Below are 26152 nucleotides of genomic sequence, written 5' to 3' on the forward strand. Positions count from 1 at the left end.
GCAACCCCGAACGGGACAAGCGGTAGAAAATGGATGGTCGGATGGGTTACAATTATCAATCAAATCTTGGAGAATGATTAAGAGTACAAAAGCCCTTAAAGGCCTACTGAAATTATGTTTTTTTATTTAAACGGGGATAGCAGATCCATTCTATGTGTCATACTTGATCATTTCGCGATATTGCCATATTTTTGCTGAAAGGATTTAGTATGGAACATCGACGATAAAGTTCGCAACTTTTGGTCTCTGATAAAAAAAAGCCTTGCCCCTACCGGAAGTAGCGTGACGTCACAGGGGATAGGGCTGCTCACATTTTCCTATTGTTTTCAATGCAGCGAGAGAGATTCGGACCGAGAAAGCGACGATTACCCCATTAATTTGAGCGACGATTAAATATTCGTGGATGAGGAACGTGAAAGTGAAGGACTAGCGTGCAGTGCAGGACGTATCTTTTTTCGCTCTGACCGTAACTTAGGTACAAGCTGGCTCATTGGATTCCACACTCTCTCCTTTTTCTATTGTGGATCACGGATTTGTATTTTAAACCACCTCGGATACTATATCCTCTTCAAAATGAGAGTCGAGAACGCAAAATGGACATTCACAGTGACTTTTATCTCCACAACAATACATCGGTGAAGCACTTTAGCTACTGAGCTAACGTGATAGCATCGGGCTTAACTGCAGGTAGAAACAAAACAAATACGCCCCTGACTGGAAGGATAGACAGAAGATCAACAATACTACCAAACTCTGGACATGTAACTACACGGTTAATGCTTTCCAGCTTGGCAAAGCTTAGCAATGCTGTTGCTAACGACGCCATTAAAGCTAACTTAGCTACGGAACCTCGACAGAGCGATGCTAAAAACAGTAGTTTAGCACCTACGCCAGCTCTCATCTGCTCATCACGACACATGCTCACCTGCGTTCCAGCGATCGACGGTACGACGAAGGACTTCACCCGATCACCGATGCGGTCGGCGGCCCGGAGACGGAGGAAGTCAAGGTGAGGTCGTTCGGCTAGCGCGTCTGCTATCCATCTTAAAGTCCTCCTGGTTGTGTTGCTGTAGTCCGCCGCTAATACACCGATCCCACCTACAACTTTCTTCTTTGCAGTCTCCATTGTTCATTAAACAAATTGCAAAAGATTCACCAACACAGATGTCCAGAATACTGTGGAATTTTGAGATGAAAACAGAGCTTTTTGTATTGGATTCAATGGGCTCCGAATACTTCCGCTTCATCAGTTGACGTCACGCGCAAACGTCATCATATCGAAACGTTTTAAGCCGGAAGTTTGCCGGGAAATTTAAAATTGCACTTTATAAGTTAATCCGGCCGTATTGGCATGTGTTGCAATGTTAAGATTTCATCATTGATATATAAACTATCAGACTGCGTGGTCGGTAGTAGTGGGTTTCAGTAGGCCTTTAAATTGATATCCTTGTTAAAAACATTTAAAGTGATTTAGTAGGGCTGCGAATCTTTGGGTGTCCCACGATTCGATTCAATATCGATTCTTGGGGTCACGATTCGATTCAAAATCGATTTTTCCCGATTCAACGCGATTCTCGATTCAAAAACAATATTTTCCCGATTCAAAACGATTCTCTATTCATTCAATACATAGGATTTCAGCAGGATCTACCCCAGTCTGCTGACATGCAAGCAGAGTAGTAGATTTTTGTAAAAAGCTTTTATAATTGTAAAGGACAATGTTTTATCAATTGATTGCAATAATTTAAATTTGTTTTAACTATCAAATGAACCAAAAATATGACTTATTTTTATCTTTGTGAAAATATTGGACACAGTGTGTTGTCAAGCTTATGAGATGCGATGCAAGTGTAAGCCACTGTGACACTATTGTTCTTTTTTTTTTTTTTTTTTTATAAATGTCTAATGATAATGTCAATGAGGGATTTTTAATCACTGCTATGTTGAAATTGTAACTAACATTGATACTGTTGTTGATAATATTCATTTTTGTTTCACTACTTTTGGTTTGTTCTGTGTCGTGTTTGTGTCTCCTCTCAATTGCTCTGTTTATAGCAGTTCTGAGTGTTGCTGGGTCGGGTTTGGTTTTGGAATTGGATTGCATTGTTATGGTATTGCTGTGTATTGTTTTGTTGGATTGATTAATAAAAAATTTTTTTTTTTAAAAAGGAAAAAATAAATAAATAAATAAAAATAAAAATAAAAATCGATTTTTTAAAAATGAGAATCGATTCTGAATCGCACAACGTGAGAATCGCGATTCGAATTCGAATCGATTTTTTTCCCACACAACTATGATTTAGGTTGTCTTTTTTTCATATTTTTTAGTATTATTACTGTTTCTGTATTTGCTTTAGTTTTCTTGATGTTGAAAGTGCCCTGACTTTTGTGTGAATTATAAATGTATGTTTGTTCAATAAAATAAAACAAATAAAAATAAATTAAAAAAAACGCGAGGGGCGGGGTCAAGCGAGAGTCGTCACGTGGTTTTTACGGTTGCCGCGCCTCTTCCTGTCGGACAACGCTTACTCATAAAATCACAATCTTGAAGGCAGCATTTCAACACTCGGACGCTTTTTTTTTATTCTTGAATATTTCAAGGTGAGTTAAAACTTTTTTTTTTTTTACTTTACACTCAGAAAATTGCGGTTAAGTATTGTACAGTAGTCAACTCCGCACCAACATGGCGCCCATAAACCTGATCGTTTGTTGATGTTTGCTAGCTCACGCAACCTAGCATTGGGGCAATTCTTAAAATGTAGTGAAGTCGAATAGATCACCGTTTAAGTAGACACATTTTTTTTTTTTTTAACCAAATTACATTTTATTTACGGAGCGTTTAAATCGTCAGCGACGCCACTGGGATCCGCCTCGCTTCGCTAGTTAGTTGAAATTTGGCGTTTGGTTGAACTAGTTAGATATAACTATATTCTAGCTATAACATACTAGCCAGTTGAAGTAGAAGTAGACACAATCACAAGTGAGCTTTCGTTTATAAATGTCAATCAAGGGCCTTTAATGTATAGTTTAATGTACATTTTTCGACATTAAAAGCAGTAAAGACGATTCCAGTGATTGCTGAAAGTTACGGCCTTTTAAAACTGGTGAACATGTACTAAGTTCAATATGACCTCGGGGAAAACGTTAAAGTTAAAGGAGAAGTAGCAATGATTGTCACACACACACACACAATAGGTGTGGCGAAATTATTCTCTGCACCCTTGATCACCCCCTGGGAGGTGAGAAGAGCGGTGAGCAGCAGCGGTGGCCGCGCCCGGGAATCATTTTTGCTGATTTAACCCCCAATTCCAACCCTTGATGCTGAGTGCCAAGCAGGGAGGTAATGGGTCCCATTTTTATAGTCTTTGGTATGCACGTTCAACATTTAAAACCTTTAGCATACCAGTATGAGGAACTAAATTAAGGAATGGATTACTAAACAATGTACTTATATGATACAGTTTTAGCAAACTCAAAAATGTTGACAAAGAACAAGGAAGAATCCTGATAATATTTTGAACCTTATTAAAAATGAGATAATATCTATTTTATGCTGCTGCTGTTACATATACTGTAATATTGTACATGGTACAATATACATCATATATTATGTAAATATTCTGTATATATGTTATGTTTTATATTGCTACTACGGTACATTTTTAGTCTTATTTTATACCGGCATTGTCCTTTCCATCCTTTGTAACTGAGCTACTGTGTGGAACAATTTCCCTTGTGGATCATTAAAGTTTGTCTAAGTCTATCATTTTACTCATCTCATTATGTGAATTACAACTTACTCAACTACTTATACACGAGAACCTTATTGATTTTTATTTTCTTTGTATCCGGTGTGTTACACATTGAGTACAGGAAGTGAAAACATGTGTTATGAATTGCTATGGAACGGAAAGGGCTAGGGCAAGCCTGGGCAATTATTTTGACCCGTGAGGCCTAATTTAGAGAAGAAAATGTCTGGGGCCGTTATATCTGATTTTTAGGAACACTAATACCAAACCTCACAATGTCTTATTGAATGTGAATTAGTGAATTATATTTATATAGCGCTTTTTTCTAGTGACTCAAAGCGCTTTAAATAGTGAAACCCAATATCTAAGTTACATTTTTAAACCAGTGTGGGTGGCACTGGGAGCAGGTGGGTGAAGTGTCTTGCCCAAGGACACAACGGCAGTGACTAGGATGGCAGAAGTGGGGATCGAACCCGGAACCCTCAAGTTGCTGGCACGGCCACTCTACCAACTGAGCTAAAAACGTTATGACAGACCGCCTTAAAAAACGTAACAGATTTTTAATTTTTTTTAACTGAATGAGACACCCAGAATGTACATGAAAATAAAGAATGTGGGATTTACAATATTAACTATGAACGATAAAACACTGAATATTGACAACATATAAACGTCACACCCCCTCTCGAAAGATATATTTTACAATCATGCGAAACGCAACAAAAATACAACAAACACAGCGAAATATGAACGCGAAGGGTAAAAAAACAAACCCACCTACAATCTGATAAATCACTAAGCTCTAGAGCTTTGTTGTAAAAATCTCCTTCCGCGTCTGTCCCTGACACCCACCTTAATTTGCCCAGGTCTGAGCTAGGGTTAAATAAGCTCTGGTTCCTATTACTCCTTACTATACTTTAATTAAAAAACTGCAAATATGTGGTGTGCCATATTGTAACTGCATGTTCCAAATAAACGAATACCATAATACCAAAAATGTTTTTTTTAATGTACTTACTAACTTGCACAAGAAAGACAAATCTTTGATGCATACATGCTTCTTGAATATTACAAAATCCAATAGGTTGGGTAAGATCCCATACTTCCCTTCCTTAAGTTCGACAACACATTTTGCACTGTTGCCGATAGCAACGTCCAAATGACATGATCCAATTGCTGAAAATAATAGATTTATTGTTGCATTTTTTTTCTTTTCTAGATACTACATTTACCTCGACCATGGACATCCTTTTATTCCTGCGACTAAGTTTGTTTGGACTTGCTACGATTGCTCAAGGTGAGTGTGTCAGAGACCCGGAAGGCAGTTGATGATCTAATATATCAACAGTTTTATCTTGTTTCCATTTTCCACGACAGCTCAAAGCTGCTCTACACCTCCTCGAGGTGCCAACATGGACTTGACGGACACAGACATTCTTACGGAAAGTTTTCCAGACGGTGGCACGGCTACTTTTGCCTGTAATGTGGGTTACACGCCGGAAGGAGGTTCTCCAACCATCACTTGCACAGCTGGAACCTGGAGTCAAGTTACGCTCATATGCAAAAGTAAGCCTCGCCTGTTTTAATTATTTATTTTTATAGTAGGGATGGAACGGTTTATGGAAATTATCTGAACGGTTTGGTTGACCCGACACAGTGTGTTGTTCGCATCACGTTTATTTTGTATCTGCTACTATCTAGATAGATAGTACTTTATTGATTCCTTCAGGGGAGTTCCCTCAGGAAAATAAAAATTCCAGCATTCTAGGCATTGTGAGGCGAAGTAGGGACTTATGATTTCAGTGTTGGCGCTAGGAATTTTCAAAATGGGGTCTGAGGGACCCCATCAAGTTATAAAAATGGGGTCCCACAGTAAATGTTTGTGGTCCCACTTTTTTGTAACCGTTTTGAAAACAAATGATAAATGTATGCATTATCCTGTTATATCTCGCATTCTATATTGTGTTTTGGAAAAAGGTTGTCATAAACGTTACTTAATTCATTAAAAAAATAATACAAATGAAAACACATTTTTATGCATATTTTATTTGCATATTTTATATTATTTATTTTATTATGCATACAATTTATTCAGTTATATACATTCATTCACTTTCTTCTTTCCTTCATGTATCTAAACTTTACTGCTGCCGGTATTTTTTTCTATATTTTTATTTAATAAGTTGTAGGTGTATTTATTTCAGTATAAAAGTGTAAAAAGTTTTTTGCTTCGGTCATAAAATGATGATAATCGTCTGCCAGGGCATACATACATTATTTATTTAACGCTTAAATCTCTAGAGTCTACATCAGATCTAAGTAGTAGTTTAAAAAAAAAAAGTTTGTTAGTTTTCTGCCCTTTTTGTCAAAGAAAACTGTTTTTATTTTATGTCAATCACACAAAATATGCAAAATCTTCCACACAAATTATTTTTTCAAAGTGGAATATTTGATGTGAAGTAATCGGAGCCTTAGATAGGTCAATAATTCATAAAAACATTGATTTTGATTTAATATTATGTTTTGAGCAATGACTGTTTTTAAAGAAAAAACACAGCTTTGTTTTGTTTATTCCACGTTTGTTATGTTTTTGTTTATTTTAATAATATTTTTAAATGGCAAATGGCCTCCGGGCTACACCTTTGACACCTCTGCTATAGATAATAAAAAATTTAATCTGATAAGTCTGGATAAAAAGCAGAGCCTGGCGACGCATGAGCGTCTCTGCTTCAGTAAACAATGACTGTGATGACGTCACTGTCAGCGATGCGAGCGACACTTGCTAACTTGTCAGCCACTTCTCCAAAAGAGACTCCTTTTGAACACTCCTCCCACATTAACACTTCAAAAGGCACATATTTTCCCCGTTTGTTGACCTGCAAAGTATGTCTTTGGGGTGGAGGAATCTGGTCGGGTGCTGGTTGGCTTGAAGCTAACAGCTAGGCTGTCTCCATCCTCGAACGATGTCGATCCAGCGGGAGACAAAAGTGAAGTTTCCATGGACTCACAAAGACTAAAACAACTCATTTACTGGAGAATGGCACAGGATGAAGTTAAAAAGGTTGACTTTACACTCACCTTAGTGTTTACCATGAAGTCTTTCTTTTGACAGCCCCTCGCGGTAAAGTTGTTCGAGTGCAAACTGAGGCAGTATTTGTCATTGATAAAACTTTCGGCGAGTCAAAATTTAAGAAATTGTACCGGAAAGTTAATTACTTTGAAGACGACCAATTAAAACGTGGAGAAGGCAGCATTGGTTAAAAAAAAACTGCGTCCCGAGGACGTGCGAACTTCCGGAAATTTGCGTCCTTTCTGATTTCAATGCGTAAAAAGTGCGTTAACGCCAACAGTGGATTTGCGTATTAATGGCGGACGCAAACACGGATTTGGTCAGTACAGACAAAATCTACTGTTGAACGTGGAATGGGGCGTAAAGATATGAACATTTCATATTACGATACAGTGACCAAAATGATCACATTAATCATTGTTACTGCGGTATTGTTGAATGTGCTTTGTTAGTCAATAATACTAACAGACAGTCGTAGACGTGTTAGTATATTGGCTAATTTTAACAACGCTAGCGTCATTACGTGATGACGGCACGTACAAATATGCATGAAATCACACAGGGGACGCTTTATTAAGTAAGAATTGTGTTAGTCAAACTGTGAAACCTACAAAGATTGCTCGGAGTTATAAATAACAAATAATTTTTTATCAAAAACAGCCTGGATGCTTATTTCCGGTTTAAGGTATTAAAACAGGAAGTACATTTTCAGCCCCCCCAATACCCACAGTGAGCAAACTCGTCCAAAAGATGGCGCTGTAGCACAAACAATAACATACCATTTCAGTCCTCTACGTGGGTTTACTGCAAACTATTGAACACAAAAATGTATGGACATTAGCGAAAAAATATCCTTAAATTAGCCGATCCAGCTAGGAAAAAAGTAGTTGCTTATAGTCTGGAATGTACTGTATCTTCAATAAAACATACAGTCGTGGTCAAAGGTTTACATACACTTGTAAAGAACATAATGTCATGGCGGTCTTGAGTTTCCAATAATTTCTACAACTCTTATTTTTCGTGATAGTGATTGGAACACATTCTTGTTTGTCACAAAAAACATTCATGAAGTTTGGGTCTTTTATGAATTTATTATGGGTCTACTGAAAATGTGACCAAATCTGCTGGGTCAAAAGTATACATACAGCAACATACATTATCAATTTTGGTGATGTAGAAAAGTTACAATCAAATCAAATTAGCTTCATGGCATAGCTTCTTAACTTCATGTCAGTGATTATGATTGACGACACCTGTTGACTTGTCTGAGCCCATTTAAATAGGACTAATGTGATGCAGTCATTAGACTCTTACAAACGCGACAATGGGAAAGTCAAAGGAAATCAGCACAGATCTGAAAAAACGTATCATTGACTTGAACAAGTCAGGAAAGTCACTTGGAGCCATTTCAAAGCAGCTTAAGGTCCGAAGAGCAACTGTGCAGACAATTGTTCGTAAGTATAAAGTGCATGGCACAGTTTTGTCACTGCCACGATCAGGAAGAAAACGCAAGCTATCACCTGCTGCTGAGAGAAAATTGGCCAGGATGATCAAGGGTCAACTGAGAACCACCAAAAAGCAGGTCTGCAATGAATTGGAAGCTGCTGGAACACAGGTGTCAGTGTCCACAGTCAAGCGTGTTTTGCATCGCCATGAACTGAGAGGCTACCATGCAAGAAGGAAGCCCTTGCTCCAGAAGCAACACCTTAAGGCTCGTCTAAAGTTTGCTGCTGATCACGTGGACAAAGATAAGACCTTCTGGAGAAAAGTTCTGTGGTCAGATGAAAGAAAAATCAAGCTGTTTGGCCACAATACCCAGCAATATGTTTGGAGGAAAAAAGGTGAGGCCTTTAATCCCAGAAACACCAATTCCTACCGTCAAGCATGGTGGGGGTGGTATTATGCTCTAGGCCTGTTTTGCTGCCAATGGAACTGGTGCTTTACAGAGAGTAAATGGGACAATGATAAAGGAGGATTACCTCCAAATTCTTCAGGACAACCTAAAATCATCAGCCCGGAAGTTGGGTCTTGGGTGCAGTTGGGTGTTCCAACAGGACAAGGACCCCAAACACACATCAAAAGTGGTAAAGGAATGGCTAAATCAGGCTAGAATTAAGGTTTTAGAATGGCCTTCCCAAAGTACTGACTTAAAGGCCTACTGAAACCCACTACTACCGACCACGCAGTCTGATAGTTTATATAACAATGATGAAATCTTAACATTGAAACACATGCCAATACGGCCGGGTTAACTTATAAAGTGCAATTTTAAAATTCCCGCCACACTTCCGGTTGAAAAACTCCTTTGGATATGATTTATGCGTGTGACGTCAGAAAATGCACGGAAGTGTTTGGGCCCTATTGGACACAATACACAAAGCTCTGTTTTCTTCGACAAAATTCTACAGTATTCTGGACATCTGTGTTGGTGAATATTTTGCAATTTGTTTAATGAACAATGGAGGCTGCAAAGAAGAACGTTGTAGGTGGGATCGATCGGTGTCTTAGCGGCTAAGTACAATACTTACAGCAACACAACAAGGACTACTTACCCTGATAGAAGACGCCTAGCCGATGCTTGCCGCCAAACCCACGGATGAAGTCCTTCGTCGCGCTGTTGATCGCTGGAACGCAGGTGAGCACGGCTGTTGATGGGAAGATGAGGGCTGGCTGGCGTAGGTGGAGCGCTAATGTTTTATCATAGTTCTGTGAGGTCCGGTTGCTAAGTTGCTAAATTAGCCTTAGCGTCGTTAGTAACAGCATTGTTAAGCCTTACCAGGCTGAGAATTTTTAACCGTGTAGTTACATGTACATGGTTTAATAGTATTTTTGCTCTTCCGTCTATCCTTCCAGTCAGGGGTTTATTTATTTTGTTTCTCTCTTCATTTGAGAATGATGCTATCACGTTAGCTCAGTAGCTAAGTGTGTCACCGATGTATTGTTTTGGAGATAAAAGTCACTTTAAATGTCCATTTCGCTGGCTCGACTCTCATTTTCAAGAGGATATAGTATCCGAGGTGGTTTAAAATACAAATCCGTGATTCACAATTGAAAAAGGAGAGAGTGTGGAATCCAATGAGCCCTTGTACCTAAGTTACGGTCAGAGCGAAAAAAGATACGTCCATCACTGCCTCTCAAGTCCTTCACTGTAACGTTCCTCATCTACGAATCTTTCATCCTTGCTGAAATTAATGGGGTAATCGTCACTTTCTCGGTCCGAATCTCTCTCGCTCCATTGTAAACAAAGGAAAATTGTGAGGAATACTAGCTCCTGTGACGTCACGCTACTTCCGGTACAGGCAAGACTATTTTTATCAGCGAGCAAAAGTTGCGAACTTTATCGTCGATTTTCTCTACTAAATCCTTTCAGCAAAAATATGGCAATATCGCGAAATGATCAAGTATGACACATAGAATGGATCTGCTATTCCCGTTTAAATAAAAACAAATCATTTCAGTAGGCCTTTAAGCCCCATTGAGAACATGTGGACAATGCCGAAGAAACAATAACATGTCAGAAAACCAACAAATTTAGCTGAACTGCACCAATTATGTCAAGGGGAGTGGTCAAAAGTTCAACCAGAAGCTTGCCAGAAGCTTGTGTAGGGCTACCAAAAGCGCCTTATTGCAGTGAAACTTGCCAAGGGATATGTAACCAAATATTAACATTGCTGTATGTCTACTTTTTCACCCAGCAGATTTGGTCACATTTTCAGTAGACCCATAATAAATTCATAAAAGAAGCAAACTTCATGAATGTTTTTTGTGACCAACAAGTATGTCCTCCAACCACTCGATCACAAAAAAATAAGAGTTGTAGAAATGATTGGAAACTCAAGACAGCCACGACATTATGTTCTTTACCAGTGTATGTAAACTTTTGACCACGACTGTATATACATTGTGTCTGGATTACATTTTACCTCACTCAAAGCATGAGTAAAGGATGCATGAACAATGGCAAGTCCTCGATGTAAAGATGGGATACATCCAAAAGAGAATGAGATTATATGCTCACAGATGCTACCTGGTGGTGGTTTGAGCATACTGCAGCTAGTCCTGGATAAATGAACCTACCTCCACTCCTTTAATTCTTTGCTCACACGCAGGATTCTCACAGGAATTAGGCCAAAATGTATCCACACCCACTGTATATGTTGTTCTTTAAGAATGTGCAATGTGATTTGTTTTTTTACTTAAATACTTGTGCAAAATATGCAATTTCACTTGCTCCTTCACATATGTTTTGGTATTTTTATTTAAAACTGTGCATATCCCATCTCTTTGTATAGTGTTTTTGTAATTTTTTGTATAAATCATTAAACATTTTAAATATTTTGCTATTCTGTTGACTGCGCACAAGAATTCCAATGTGCCTGAGCTGTTAGGTTTATGCATAAATGGCCAACAAAAAGCTTTCATACTTAAAGTAACATTTCAGTTACAAAATTATTATGGTTTGACTTAAAATACTTGTCAATTTGTCCAGTTATGTACTGCACCAATAAATATAAAGAGGTTTTGCATGTAACTAACCAACATTTTTTTTTAAATTTTGGACAAAGACAACTACTGCTGATTGTTTGTGTGCTTCACTTTTTGTGGATGGTACATTATATATTATAATGTGATTGTAAACATTGTACACTTACATTTTTTGTTTACACTAATTCAAGGGTCAGGGCTTTAGAAGCCATTTTTAATTGAATTTATCAGGTATATTTGTAAGAATCACAACTGATTAGAGTAATGGTGGATTATTGGGATATAAACTGTCAAAAAACTTAACAAGATTCAAACTGTGGATTTTATGGACTGTTCCATCCCTAGTATTAATACTGTATTTGAGTCTTTTGTGATCATGTGTTATTATTAAACGCCACATCATTATTCTTGGGTTTTTTTAGGGAAGACCTGTGGCTCCATTGGAAACGTGCCAAATGGAAATGTTGATTATTCACAGGGGAATGAATTTGGTGATACAATCTCCGTCAGTTGCAACCGTGGGTAAGACAAAATGTGACTACTGATGATAAGCATATTTTTGTTTTCGATCTAATTTCTAGACATAATCTTATCTTATCATATCTTATTTAATTATCTCTATCCATCTATATCTAGATATTTATATCACTCCATCTCTATATCTAGCTTTCTAGCTCTAATTATGTAGCTCTATATGTGTTTATATAATAGGGATGTAACGATAAACAGCAATAATGATAACTGCAGTATTAGGGTGTAACGATAAACGGAACAACTCCCGATGGTTAGTATTAAAAACGATCGAAAAAACGTGATTGATGACACTTTGATAGATTGACAGACCGGTGATACTGCTCACTTACTGAGAAGCATGCGAGCACTAGCTCATTAGCTAGCTTAAATGCGGACACGAGTATGAGAGACATTGTATTTCCCCATTGAGAAAGGACATACAAAATACAAATGTATATAAACACATTACCGTTTCAAAAACCAAACTATTCAATTGTGCACATTGAACATACCGACTGTGTTACCTTAGAGTGATCGCTCTATACTCGAAGGAATAACGACAACAGGAAGGGAACTACAGTGACGTCACATAAACCGGAAATGGTGAGCCCAAAACCCGTTTTTTTATTTATTGTTAAAAACACTAAAACTTTTACAAATTGCAATGGAAGATAAATATTTTTCAACACTCAAATAAAAATAGTATGGCTCTAAGAAGTTAAAACAATATTTAATATTTATTCTGCCCATGTGCCAATTGTGTCAATCTATTTTGTAAATTTTTTTAGATAAAACCTGGTTCACGGATTTCAGTGTGTGTATAGTTACTTTGTTATTATCGTGATAATAAGGATAATTTTGGTCCCAATAACCGTGATATGAAATGTTCATATTGTTACATCCCTATCGCGGTAGAACTCCCAACAGTTAGAACAACCGTATTAAATTAGATTAATCGAAATACTGTGGTTGATGACATCACTTTGATAGAGCTTGCTAGCTTGCTAAATGCTAACATGGAGACAAGTGACCGTAACGTCTTTCCCCCATAAAAAACGTCATTCCCCCAACTTAAACTTGTATAAACACTAGGGGTGTAACGATACACAAAAATTTCGGTTCGGTACGTACCTCGGTTTAGAGGTCACGGTTCGGTTCATTTTCGGTACAGTAAGAAAACATTGGTTATTTATTTACCAAATTTGTAAACAATGGCTTTATCCTTTTAACATTGGGAACACTATAATTATATAATAGTTAATCAACATTAAACTGCCTCAAGTTGTTGCTCAGATTAAATAAAATGACAAAACTTTTCTTCTACATATAAAAAGTGCAACATTAAACAGTTTCAAGTCAACTCATCATGCTTGATTTATTACAGCATTTGGGAAGCCTGTAGTTGATTTTTATTATGTAAATGTTATCTTTTTATCAACATGTGACAGCAGGGACCCTGTAATTCAAAACTAGGCTGCTACATTACTAATGATTAATGTAACAATTGCTGTAAAAATAGTACAATAGCAATAGGAGAGACTATCCATCCCTGAACACCATGGAGTTCATGTAGGCTTAATGATGCAGTTACATTATTATATCAACTATCAGAGACAGAAACTCTTCATTTAACATAATGTCCTTTTTTGCTGCTTCAACACAGCTCAATCAACACAGAAAAAGGTAAAGTGAAATAACAGACAGACAGGGCTTTGCTGTCCGTAACACACACACACACCGCAAAATGAGCTAACGTTACGCAAAAAAGCGAATTAGCCTTCCCCTCAAGCCAGGACTGCGAGCGAGCTGAGCTGCCTTTTATATTTCTAGGAGGGCAACGGGCTCATAGTGATGTTACTAGTAGTTGACTGGGAGGTGTTTATTATAATTTGGGGACAGTCCACAGCCTGATGCTTACCTGCTAAACACCTATCTGCTAACCCCACCGCAGAAGCACTGACTCCATGTGCTCTGAATACGCACTGCTAATTGGCTGTTACCGCTGTGCGTGTAACCAATCAGATGGTTGTGTGGGTGGGACAATGCTGGGTGCTGTGTAGAATACTAACAGAGACAGACGCAGAAAGCGGAGCAGCTTGTTAAGACTTTAGCTTTAATATGTTCGTGTGGAAACTCGTTCGGTACACCTCCCAACCGAACCAAAACCCCCGTACCGAAACGGTTCAATACAAATACACGTACCGTTACACCCTAATAAACACATTACGGTCTACTCTGGAAAACTAAGATATTCACATTGAACATTAAGACAGTGCTGTCTTAACAGAGTGATCGATCCATACTCGACACAGACGGATGTGTGTTTAACCGGAAGTGAACTCTTTACGTCACATAAACCAGAAGCAACTAAAACATTCAAAAACTTTTACAAATTAAAATGCAAGAAGATAAACACATTAAACACTTGAATAAACATAATGTGGCTCTTATGAAGCCAGAACAATATTCCAATGTTTCCTCTGCCAATAAAGTGTATTTTCTATTTATTTAAATAACTTTTAAAAAAATAAATAGGAAACTTGGCTACATTTTTTTAGTGTGTGTACATGTAATGCTTTAACATGATCCAAATGATGTCATGTATTTGTTTGAATGAATTTGTGTCAAATATATGTAGTTTGTTGATGTATTAGAACTGATGTTTTTCTGTTTATTAGTTACATCTTGGTTGGCAAAGATTCCTTCACATGTGGAGATCAAGGGTGGGAAGGCGGCCGCCTGCCGTCTTGCGAAGGTAGCTAACCTGGCTTGGTTAACACGAACTTTACCACACTTTTTTTTTTGAATTAACCAGTTGCCTTTTCCTATTTGCAGTGGTGGTGTGCGATCCCCCACCACAATTACCTAATGGCTTGTTCAGCCCTGGCTTAGAGAGCTATACATATGGACAAGTTTTACAGTACAGCTGTGAAAAGGATTATACCCTCAACGGATCCAAAATCGTAGAATGCTCAGATAATGGTCAATTCAAACCCGATCGTCCAAATTGTGTCAGTAAGTATCTCTCATTAGCACATGAACGTCTTCTCAAGAGGGTCTGATTTCTTTTTCCGTCTTTCCTGCAGAGGTGAACTGTCTAGAACCCATAGTAGAAAAGGCTGAATGGGTAGCACGACCCCCTTATGGATACAAGGCCATGCTGACATTTCAGTGCTTGGCAGGATACACAATGAATGGATCTGCCAGCATCACATGTGGCATCAACAGCACCTGGTCGCCACCAGCTCCCAGTTGTCTACGTGAGTCCTTAACTTGTTTTTGCATTCTGGCTACGGAGCATGAAATATTAATACCGGTAATGATAATACAGATTATAATGTTCACATTCAAGTGGAAGTTGCTCTTTTTTATCAGTACATGTTGTGGGTGAGTTAGTTTCATGTTGATGGTTGACATCTTCCCGCCTCCGCACCATGTTGACACCACAAACATTGTATGCACTAATACCACTTGTATAAACAGTACATTTACACATGTACACACTAACAACACTTGTATAAACAGTACATTTACACATGTACACACTAAGACTACTTTTATAAACTGTACATTTATATGTGTCTGCATTATTACTACTTGTATAAACTGTACATTTATACATGTATGCACTAATACTATGTGTATAGACTGTACATTTATACATATACGCACTAATACTACTTATATAAACTGTACATTTATACGTGTATGCACTAATACCACTTGTATAAGCTGTACATTTATGCACATATGCACTAAAACTACTTGTATAAACTGTACATTTATACACATATGTACTAATACTACTTGTATAAACTGCATATTTATACATGTACACACTAATACTACTTGTATAAACTACATTTATAAATGTATGCTCTATTACTACTTGTATAAACTGTACATTTACACATGTACACACTAATAACACTTGTACCAACTGTACATTTTTACATGTACACACTAATACTAATTGTATAAACTGTACATTTATACATGTATGCACTAATACTTCATATATCAAGTGTACATTTATACATGTACACACTAAGTCTACTTGTATGAACTATTTATACGTGTATGCACTAATACACGTATAGCACTATGGCACAGGGGTTAGTGCATGTGCCTCACAATACGAAGGTCCTGGGTTCAATTCTGGGCTCGGGATCTTTCTGTGTGGAGTTTGCATGTTCTCCCCTTGACTGCGTGTGTTCCCTCCGGGTACTCCGGCTTCCTCCCACCCCCAAAGACATGCACCCGGGGATAGGTTGATTGGCAACACTAAATTGGCCCTAGTGTGTGAATGTGAGTGTGAATGTTGTCTGTCTATCTGTGTTGGCCCTGCGATGAGGTGGCGACTTGTCCAGAGTGTACCCCGCCTTCCGCCCGATTGTAGCTGAGATAGGCTCCAGCACCCCCCGCGACCCCGAAAGGGACAAGTGGTCGAAAATTGATGGATTAATGCACTAATACTACGTGTATCAAGTGTACATTTATACACTTATGCACTAATACTACTTGTAAAAACTGTACATTTATACACGTATGCACTAATACTACATGTATTAACTGTACATTTATAAACATAAGCACTAATACTACTTGTATAAACTGTATATTTACACACCTACTGCACTAATAAACTGTACATTTATACACATATGCACTAATACTACTTGTATAAACTATACATTTATACATGTATGCACTAATACTACTTGTATAAACTACATTTATACACGTATGCACTAATACTTGTATAAACTGTACATTTGCACACCTACTGCACTAATACTACTTGTATGAACTACATTTATACACATATGCATTAATACCACTTGTATAAACTGTACATTTATACACGTATGCACTAATACAGGGGTCGGCAACCCGCGGCTCCGGAGCCGCATGCGGCTCCTTGACCACTCTGATGCGGCTCAACTACATACATGCCGACCCCCCCGATTTTCCCAGGAGATTTATGGATCTCAGTGTCCCTCATAGATTACTCCCAGGGAAAAAATAATCCTATTTACACTCTAATTACTAAATAAAGGGCGTGCCCTAATTGCACTGCAGTAATTGTCCTCTTTTAATTTAATTTTAATTTATTGCAATTGTAATTTTAATTTAATTGTCCTCATTTACATACAGCGTGCCAGTCCAGCCACATGTTGCATGTTGTTATTACTTGCACACACAGGAGACAGCAAAGCATACTTAGTCATCAGCCACACAGCTTACACTGACGGTAGCCGTATCAAACAACTTTAACATTGTTACGTTACAAATATGCGCCACACTGTGAACCCACACCAAAAAAGAATGAAAAACACATTTCTGGAGAACATCCCACCGTAACACAACATAAACACAACACAACCATTACCCAGAATCCCATGCAGCCCTAACTCTTCCGGTCTACATTATACACCCCCGCTACCACCAAATCCCCCCACACATCAAACCCCCCCCCCCCCTCTCCGTGCGTTGGTTGAGCGGAAGAGTTAGGGCTGCATGGGATTCTGGGTATTGGTACCGTCAGTGTAAGATGTGTGGCTGCTGAGTTAGTACGCCTTGCTGTCACTTACGTGAGCAAGCTGAAATTGCATTCTACGTGTGGTCGAGCAGGTACACTGTTAGGGCAGACTGTAGAGGGCGCCAAATGCAGTGTCATCACGCTCTGATATTCAGGAGTCTCCCGGGAAAAATGAGAGGGTTGGCAAGTATGACGCTATCAAGCGCCATTCATTCAAAACTCGCGGGCTGCACTAACATCAAATTTCCACATTAAAGTGCGTGCCGGTGCGTGTGTCGGAGACCCCTAGTTAACATAGCACAAAGCGTTTAAGCTTTGTATGCAGTGTTTTTCATTTTGAATTTACAATTTTTTTTTGTGGCTCCCATTACTTTCTTTAATTTGTGAAACTTGCCAAAATGGCTCTTTGAGTGGTAAAGGTTGCCGACCCCTGCACTAATACTACTTGTATAAACTGTACATTTATACACATTTGCACTGATAATACTTGTATAAACTGTACGTTTATACACGCATGCACTAATACTACTTGTATAAACTGTACATTTACACACCTGCTGCACTAATACTAGTATAAACTGTACATTTACACACGTATGCACTAATACTACTTGTATAAACTGTACATTTACACACGTATGCACTAATACTACTTGTATAAACTGTACATTTACACACGTATGCACTAATACTACTTGTATAAACCGTACATTTACACACGTATGCACTAATATTACTAGTATAAACCGTACATTTACACACGTATGCACTAATACTACTTGTATAAACTGTACATTTATACACATTTGCACTGATACTACTTGTATAAACTGTACGTTTATACGCACATGCACTAATACTACTTGTAAAAACTGTACATTTACACACCTGCTGCACTAATACTAGTATAAACTACATTTACACACCTACTGCACTAATACTAGTATAAACTGTACATTTATACACGTATGCACTAATACTACTTGTATAAACTGTACATTTACACACGTATGCACTAATACTACTTGTATAAACCGTACATTTATACACATATGCACTAATACTACTTGTATAAAATGTACATTTATACACGTATGCACTAACACTGTGTACAAAGTGTACATTTGGATTATTCAGCATCCTTTTAATTATAATAAATACCCGAATGCATCTGAGTTAGGCTCCAGCACCCCCCCCCAACACCCTAACCCTCCAACCAGTAATGCACTTTTGGGTACAATTTCTTACATTTTGATTCGCCGAAAGTTTTATCGATCACAAATAGTGCATTTCCGGTATTAGGACTCCCGCGTATTATTGTTTTGGTCATAGCGAGCAATAAACCCAAGAAGCAAAGCTTCAATGACAAGCGGCTTCAGGAGCTACATTTCAGCAAATGGCTCACTAATGAGGATGGAAAGATGTTTAGCACGCCATGTAAACGGGCTAAGAAAAAGAACACCTTTACGACCGGGTGCACTGATTTTCAAAGATCCAGCCTCACCAGGCACCTTTCCTGCTTGTATGCTCCCAGACCGTGGTCGGGGAGCGCGGGGGAGACGTTCCCTCCAGACCCGGCAGTGGGTCCCTACAGTTGCACTCTTTGGTTGGAATGACGAGGCGGTCGATTTGTTACGGGACGGCGTGGCGAAGTTGGTAGAGTGGCTGTGCCAGCAATCGGAGTGTTGCTGGTTACTGGGGTTCAATCCCCACCTTCTACCTTCCTAGTCACGTCCGTTGTGTCCTTGGGCAAGACACTTCACCCTTTGCCTCTGATGGCTGCTGGTTAGCGCCTTGCATGGCAGCTCCCGCCATCAGTGTATGAATGTGTGTGTGAATGGGTAAATGTGGAAATACTGTCAAAGCGCTTTGAGTACCTTGAAGGTAGAAAAGCGCTATACAAGTATAACCCATTTATTTAGTTACAGCTCTTTATTTATGTTTTCCACAAGGCCAAGCGCACATCCACCATGCTATTAACACTCCTGACACACCTGCTTTTAACACTCCACTTAGCGCTCCCTCTCCTAACTTGCCCACTCACTTACACATGTCACTCACCCCACACGGCGCCTTCTTAAAGGGGAACACACAGCTTATGGCCATCACCAAGCCAGTGATGAAATGCTAGAGGCATTGAGTGCCACTGTATTACATGACATTGAAACTAACTTGCCAAATTCTAAGTTTGTTGGCATTATTTGCCATGAAAGTGTAGATGTGGCGGTTTTTAAACGACTGATGATCTACATACAGGTGAGAATAAGCAATTAAATGTGTCATACGCATGTATGCCACGGCACACGATTACATCATAATTTCATGACCGAGGCAAAAAACTTTTTACACTTTTATACTGAAATAATTACACCTACAACTTATTAAATGAAAATATAGAAAAAAATACCGGCAGCGGTAAAGTTTAGATCCATGAAGGAAAGAAGAATGTGAATGAATATTTATAACTGAATACACTTACATATGCAAAAAAATGTTTTCTTTTTGTATTATTTTTATAATGAATTAACGTTTATGACAACCTTTTTCCAAAACACAATAGAGAGTGTGAGATATAACAGGATAATGCCTACATTTATCATTTATTTTCAAAACAGTTACATAAAAGTGGGACCCCAAAAATTTACTGTAGGACCCCATTTTTATGACCTGATGGGGTCCCTGGGACCCTATTTAGAAAATTCCTGTACACTGTACACGTATGCACTAATACTACTTGTAGTATAAACTGTACATTTATACATGTACACACTAATACTACGTGTATAAACTAATACTACTTGTACATTCCTTTTAATTATAATAAATACTACATGTGGTCCCCAACAGCAAAACAAACAACCACAATGCCTTCTGACAAGAAGACACCGTCATCACCAACCACACCGACACCAAAAGGTACAATTTTGTACTGATACTACTTGTATAAGCTGTACATTTATACATGTACACACTAATACTACTTGTATAAACTAAATTTATACATGTATGCTCTATTACTACTTGTATAAACTGTACATTTACACATGTCCACACTAATATCACTTGTACCAAGTGTACATTTATACATGTACACACTAATACTAATTGTATAAACTGCACATTTATACATGTACGCACTGACACTACATGTATAAAGTGTATATTTATACATGTACACATTAATGCTACTTGTATAATCTGTACATTTATACATGTACGCACTAACACTGTGTATAAAGTGTATATTTGGATTATTCAGCATTAAAACGACACCCATTATGTTTCCTTTTAATTATAATAAATACTGGAATGTAGCTGAGTTAGGCTTCAGCACCCCGCCCCCCCCTAAACCCTCCAACCAGTAATGCACTTTCGGGTACATTTTCTTACATTTTGATTCGCCGAAAGTTTTATCGATCACAAATAGTGCATTTCTGGTATTAGGACTCCCGCGTATTATTGTTTTGGTCATAGCGAGCAATAAAGCCAAGAAGCAAAGCTTCAATGACAAGCGGCTTCAGGAGCTACATTTCAGCAAATGGCTCACTAATGAGGATGGAAAGATGTTTAGCACGCCATGTAAACGGGCTAAGAAAAAGAACACCTTTACGACCGGGTGCACTGATTTTCAAAGATCCAACCTCACCAGGCACCTTTCCTGCTTGTATGCTCCCAGACCGTGGTCGAGGAGCGCGGGGGAGACGTTCCCTCCAGACCCGACAGTGGGTCCCTACAGTTGCACTCTTTGGTTGGAATGACGAGGCGGTCAATTTGTTACAGCTCTTTATTTGTTTTCCACAAGGCCAAGCGCACATCCACCATGCTATTAACACTCCTGACACACCTGCTTTCAACAATCCACTTAGTGCTCCCTCTCCTAACTTGCCCACTCACTTACACGTGTCACTCACCCCACATGGCGCCTTCTTAAAGGGGAACACAGCTTATGGCCATCACCAAGCCAGTGATGAAATGCTAGAGGAATTGAGTGCCACTGTATTACATGACATTGAAACTAACTTGCCAAATTCTAAGTTTGTTGGCATTATTTGCCATGAAAATGTAGATGTGGCGGTTTTTAAACGACTGATGATCTACATACAGGTGAGAATAAGCAATTAAACGTGTCATACGCATGTATGCCACGGCACACGATTACATCTTAATTTCATGACCGAGGCAAAAAACTTTTTACACTTTTATACTGAAATAATTACACCTACAACTTATTAAATGAAAATATAGAAAAAAATACAGGCAGCGGTAAAGTTTAGATCCATGACGGAAAGAAGAACGTGAATGAATGTTTATAACTGAATACATTTACATAATGCAAAAACATTTTTTTAATGAATTAACGTTTATGACAACCTTTTTCCAAAACACAATAGAGAGTGTGAGATATAACAGGATAATGCCTACATTTATCATTTGTTTTCAAAACAGTTACAAAAAAGTGGGACCCCAAAAATTTACTGTAGGACCCCATTTGTATGACCTGATGGGGTCCCTGGGACCCCATTTAGAAGATTCCTGTACGCGTATGCACTAATACTATTTGTATAAACTGTACATTTATACACATATGCACTAATACTACTTGTTAAACTGTACATTTATACATGTACACACTAGTACTACGTGTATAAACTACATTTATACATGAATGCACTATTATGATTTGTATAAACTACATTTATACACCTATGCACTAATACTGCTTGTACAAACTGTACATTTATACATGTACACACTAATACTACGTGTATAAACTACATTTATACATGTATGCACTATTACTACTTGTATAAACTGTACATTTATATGTGTATGAACTAATACCACTTGTATAAACTGTACATTTATACGTGTATGCACTAATACTACGTGTATAAACTAATACTACTTGTACATTCCTTTTAATTATAATAAATACTACATGTTGTCCCCAACAGCAAAACAAACGACCACGACGCCGTCTGACAAGACACCATCATCACCAATCACACCGACACCAAAAGGTACAATTTTGAGTATTTTGGCATAAAAACAGAATCCAGATGATTCTGTTGTATTTTCTTCATTGTAATCCTCTGAATTCCAGCACTACTGTCAAAACAAGCATTTTATTCAATACACTATATTTTAGTTTTTAGCGTTAAAGGCCTACTGAAATGAATTTTTTTTATTTAAACGGGGATAGCAGATCTATTCTGTGTCATACTTGATCATTTCGCGATATTGCCATATTTTTGCTGAAAGGATTTAGTATAGAACAACGACGATAAAGATCGCAACTTTTGGTATCTGAAAAAAAAAAGGCTTGCCCCTACCGGAAGTAGCGTGACGTAGTCGGGTGAACATATCCGCAAAGTTCCCTATTGTTTACAATGATGGCCGCCAGAAGTGTGAGAGATTCGGACCGAGAAAGCGACGATTTCCCCATTAATTTGAGCAAGAATGAAAGATTTGTGGATGAGGAAAGTGCAAGTGAAGGACTTGTGGGGAGTGGAAGCGATTCAGATAGGGAAGATGCTGTGAGAGCCGGGGGTGACCTGATATTCAGCTGGGAATGACTACAACAGTAAATAAACACAAGACATATATATACTCTATTAGCCACAACACAACCAGGCTTATATTTAATATGCCACAAATTAATCCCGCATAAAAACACCTAGGTGTTTGTTATCCTAGCTCCTAGCTCCCGTCCATATAACCCGCCAATACAATTCAAACACCTGCACAACACACACTCCGCTTCGCACCCACAACTTTCTTCTTTGCTTGCTCAGCTTCTTTCTCCATAATGCAATGAACAAATTGCAACAGATTCACCAACACAGATGTCCAGAATACTGTGAAATAATGAGATGAAAACAGAGCTATTTCGTATTGGCTTCAATGGGGAAGCCATACCTCTGTTTCACTGGCTACGTCACGCGCATACGTCAACCGGAAGTTTAGCGGGAAATTTAAAATTGCACTTTATAAGTTAACCCGGCCGTATTGGCATGTAATGCAATGTTAAGATTTCATCATTGATATATAAACTATCAGACTGCGTGGTCGGTAGTAGTGGGTTTCAGTAGGCCTTTAACGCTTGTTGTGTCACTTTGATTATTGATCTATTTTAGCCTCTGATGCACCAAATGACAATATTGGTTAGTATCATTTAAGCGTAAGGCAATAAAGTTAAGTTAAAGTACCAATGATTGTCACACACACACTAGGTGTGGCGAAATGATTCTCTGCATTTGACCCATCACCCTTGATCACCCCCTGGGAGGTGAGGGGAGCAGTGAGCAGCAGCGGTGGCCGCGCCAGGGAATAATTTTTGGTGATTTAACCCCCAATTCCAACCCTTGATGCTGAGTGCCAAGCAGGGAGGTAATGGGTTCCATTTTTATAGTCTTTGGTATGACTCTGCCGGAGTTTGAACTCACAACCTACCGATCTCAGGGCGAACACTCTAACCACTAGGCCACTAAAAGATCAATGTAATTCCACACACCTAACGCAAGTCTTTGTTTCAGGAGATGGTGGGAACAGCTTGTGGATGCCTTTGGGTGTCGCTCTTATAGGTAGGTATTAACTTCATTGGTGTAGCATGTATATATGTATATATATAATATACGTTATATTGCATTTATGGCTTTTAATGATCTGTTTTAAATCATGCTAGCATAATCATAAGCATACACCTTCTTTTTAAACATAGCCCACATAATAAGCATACACCTTCTTTTTAAACGTAGCCCACATTTTCTACAACACTACAGCAGGAGGTCCTCAGGTTACAAACAAGCTCCGTTCAAACTTTGTATTAATAAGTCACTGGCAGGAAACATGAAGGACATAAAATACAGTAATAAAATATGACATAAAACCGTAAAAAGACAAAACAACTCTTTAGTTTTATTCTTGTGGTTGTTTTCACACTGAAAGGCACAGACCGTCTTATTAGAGGAGGAAGTGTCCATCTGGATGGGTACTAAGTTCTGTACTATCGGTACTACAGGGTATAAACTTGTGAAAAATCAAACAGTACCATATTTGCATACTTTTGTTGCACGTGACGTCTCGTCCGGTGGCAGACTCGGCACCGACTCAAGCACTTGGGCAAACAGGCGTATTTGTAGCGGACTCCCTCTAAGTACCGTAATATGATTTTCCATGCCAACAAAGATAGAAAGCACAGAAAGTAAGGCTCCACTTTTCAAAATGTGCTAGCTAGAGGCTAGTTTATGTTGGATTTTGCCATATACATGCTACTGATTAGCATTAGCGATTATACATGGCGATTTTAACACCTCCACATTTTGGTTATGAAAACTACAACTAAGATTCATGTTAAAATCAGATGGTGTGTAATAAGTATAAACACTTTGTTGGACTCAACACCAGACAAGACTGGAACATTTAACTTAATGGCAAAGACTACTTCCTGACTACGGCAACACACCTAGTACAAACCTAAATTAATGCATACTTGCAAATGATACTTAGAAGTGTAAAAAAACAAAACATAACTGGACAGTTGTATTGAAATTGTTACCTTTTAGTACCGGTATCGATTCCCAAGTACCAAGAATTGGTACCATTCGGCAATAACGTGAAAGCTATTCATCCATAAGTGTCAATAATGAGACCACTACGCTGTCTAGTCATCACTACCATCTCTCTCATATTAGAAGTATGTTCAGAAATATCATATTCATCTTTTACGAGGGGCGTTTTAATGCAAAGTTAATTTCTCCACTGAGCGTTTGGCTTTTCTTTTCTTTTATGCTCTGCCACCACAAAAGAGTCTGCCGCACGTCTGCGAGAACTATTGGAGTTTAAAGTTTAAAAGCGCTCCTAAATAACAGGAGCAACTTCTTTCCTCGGTGTAGCGACGACATATCACTCCGCCATCCCGTGTATCTAGTTCGCCTTTTTTTTTTTCTTCACAATGAAACTCTCTCATAACCATGAAAACGCCATAGAACGAGGACCACCTGTAGTTACATTTTACCTGTAGACATGTGGACACCACCAGAATAAAAGCACGCACTGTCATTTATGAATTAATGAGAAATATTCACATGTACTTTGACTGATGATGGTTTATTGTGAAGGTTACTTTCATGAGAAATGTTTTAACTTTTCATTCACGGCCCTGTCATTTGGTCAAACTTTTGTTTTCTCCCTGCTGGCCATAGTTGTCATTGTGCTCACGGTGGTTATTGCTGCATGCTATCACTTCCGAGGAGCATTCATCAACAAAGAGAACAAACTTGGGTAAAGTGTTTTGTTGAGTGAACTTTGCCGACTAACACCTTCAGGAGCTTTTCTTCTTCGTGTTCTTCTTCTTCTTCTTCCACTGGAGTTTTCTACAACTTTATCCTCTCCGTCGCAGCTTTACTGCTCACACCTTGATGCTTCTTAGTAGGAACATTGCATGGTGATGTTGTGTACTGTGTTGGGTTCAAGGTAGAGATCGACCGATTATCGCCGCCATTATTTACTATATTATAGAAATACAGGGCTCGAATTTAACAGCGACAAAAGCCGCGACCACCCTCGTCATTTGCTGTAAACCCTAAAAAAATTGACCAACATCTGCGGCACGAACTGCCGTGACCACCCTTGACTTTTTACTTGTTAATGGACGAGGGATGTAACAGTAAACCGTATAATGATAATTTGCAATAAAAGTCCAGACGGTTAGTAATACCGTGTAATTTTTTTAATTACAGAAAAACCGTCATTTATCAATGCATTTTAGGCAACACGAAGTCAGGCGCATGG

General features: G+C 38.4%; 1 protein-coding gene across 5 annotated transcripts in view; it reads left to right on the plus strand.

The window, feature by feature from the left end:
- The first annotated feature begins 2455 nt into the window (after nucleotides 1-2455).
- Nucleotides 2456-26152, plus strand: part of LOC133653477 (complement receptor type 2-like) — a 44695-nt gene continuing 20998 nt past the window's right edge. For 2 of the 5 annotated variants that reach the window (XM_062052784.1, XM_062052783.1), the window contains exons 1-11: nucleotides 2456-2601; nucleotides 4969-5046; nucleotides 5127-5315; nucleotides 11727-11826; nucleotides 14496-14572; nucleotides 14653-14832; nucleotides 14904-15077; nucleotides 20207-20275; nucleotides 22315-22380; nucleotides 23896-23943; nucleotides 25564-25642. In XM_062052784.1, the coding sequence (XP_061908768.1) occupies nucleotides 4989-5046; nucleotides 5127-5315; nucleotides 11727-11826; nucleotides 14496-14572; nucleotides 14653-14832; nucleotides 14904-15077; nucleotides 20207-20275; nucleotides 22315-22380; nucleotides 23896-23943; nucleotides 25564-25642 (1040 nt within the window). In that variant the 5' untranslated portion in view covers nucleotides 2456-2601; nucleotides 4969-4988. The remainder of the gene's footprint in view (nucleotides 2602-4968; nucleotides 5047-5126; nucleotides 5316-11726; nucleotides 11827-14495; nucleotides 14573-14652; nucleotides 14833-14903; nucleotides 15078-20206; nucleotides 20276-22314; nucleotides 22381-23895; nucleotides 23944-25563; nucleotides 25643-26152) is intronic. The other 3 variants (XM_062052786.1, XM_062052785.1, XM_062052788.1) reach the window with 3 other exon arrangements.

This window comes from Entelurus aequoreus, linkage group LG07 (assembly GCF_033978785.1).
Source record: "Entelurus aequoreus isolate RoL-2023_Sb linkage group LG07, RoL_Eaeq_v1.1, whole genome shotgun sequence".
NCBI lineage: Eukaryota > Metazoa > Chordata > Actinopteri > Syngnathiformes > Syngnathidae > Entelurus > Entelurus aequoreus.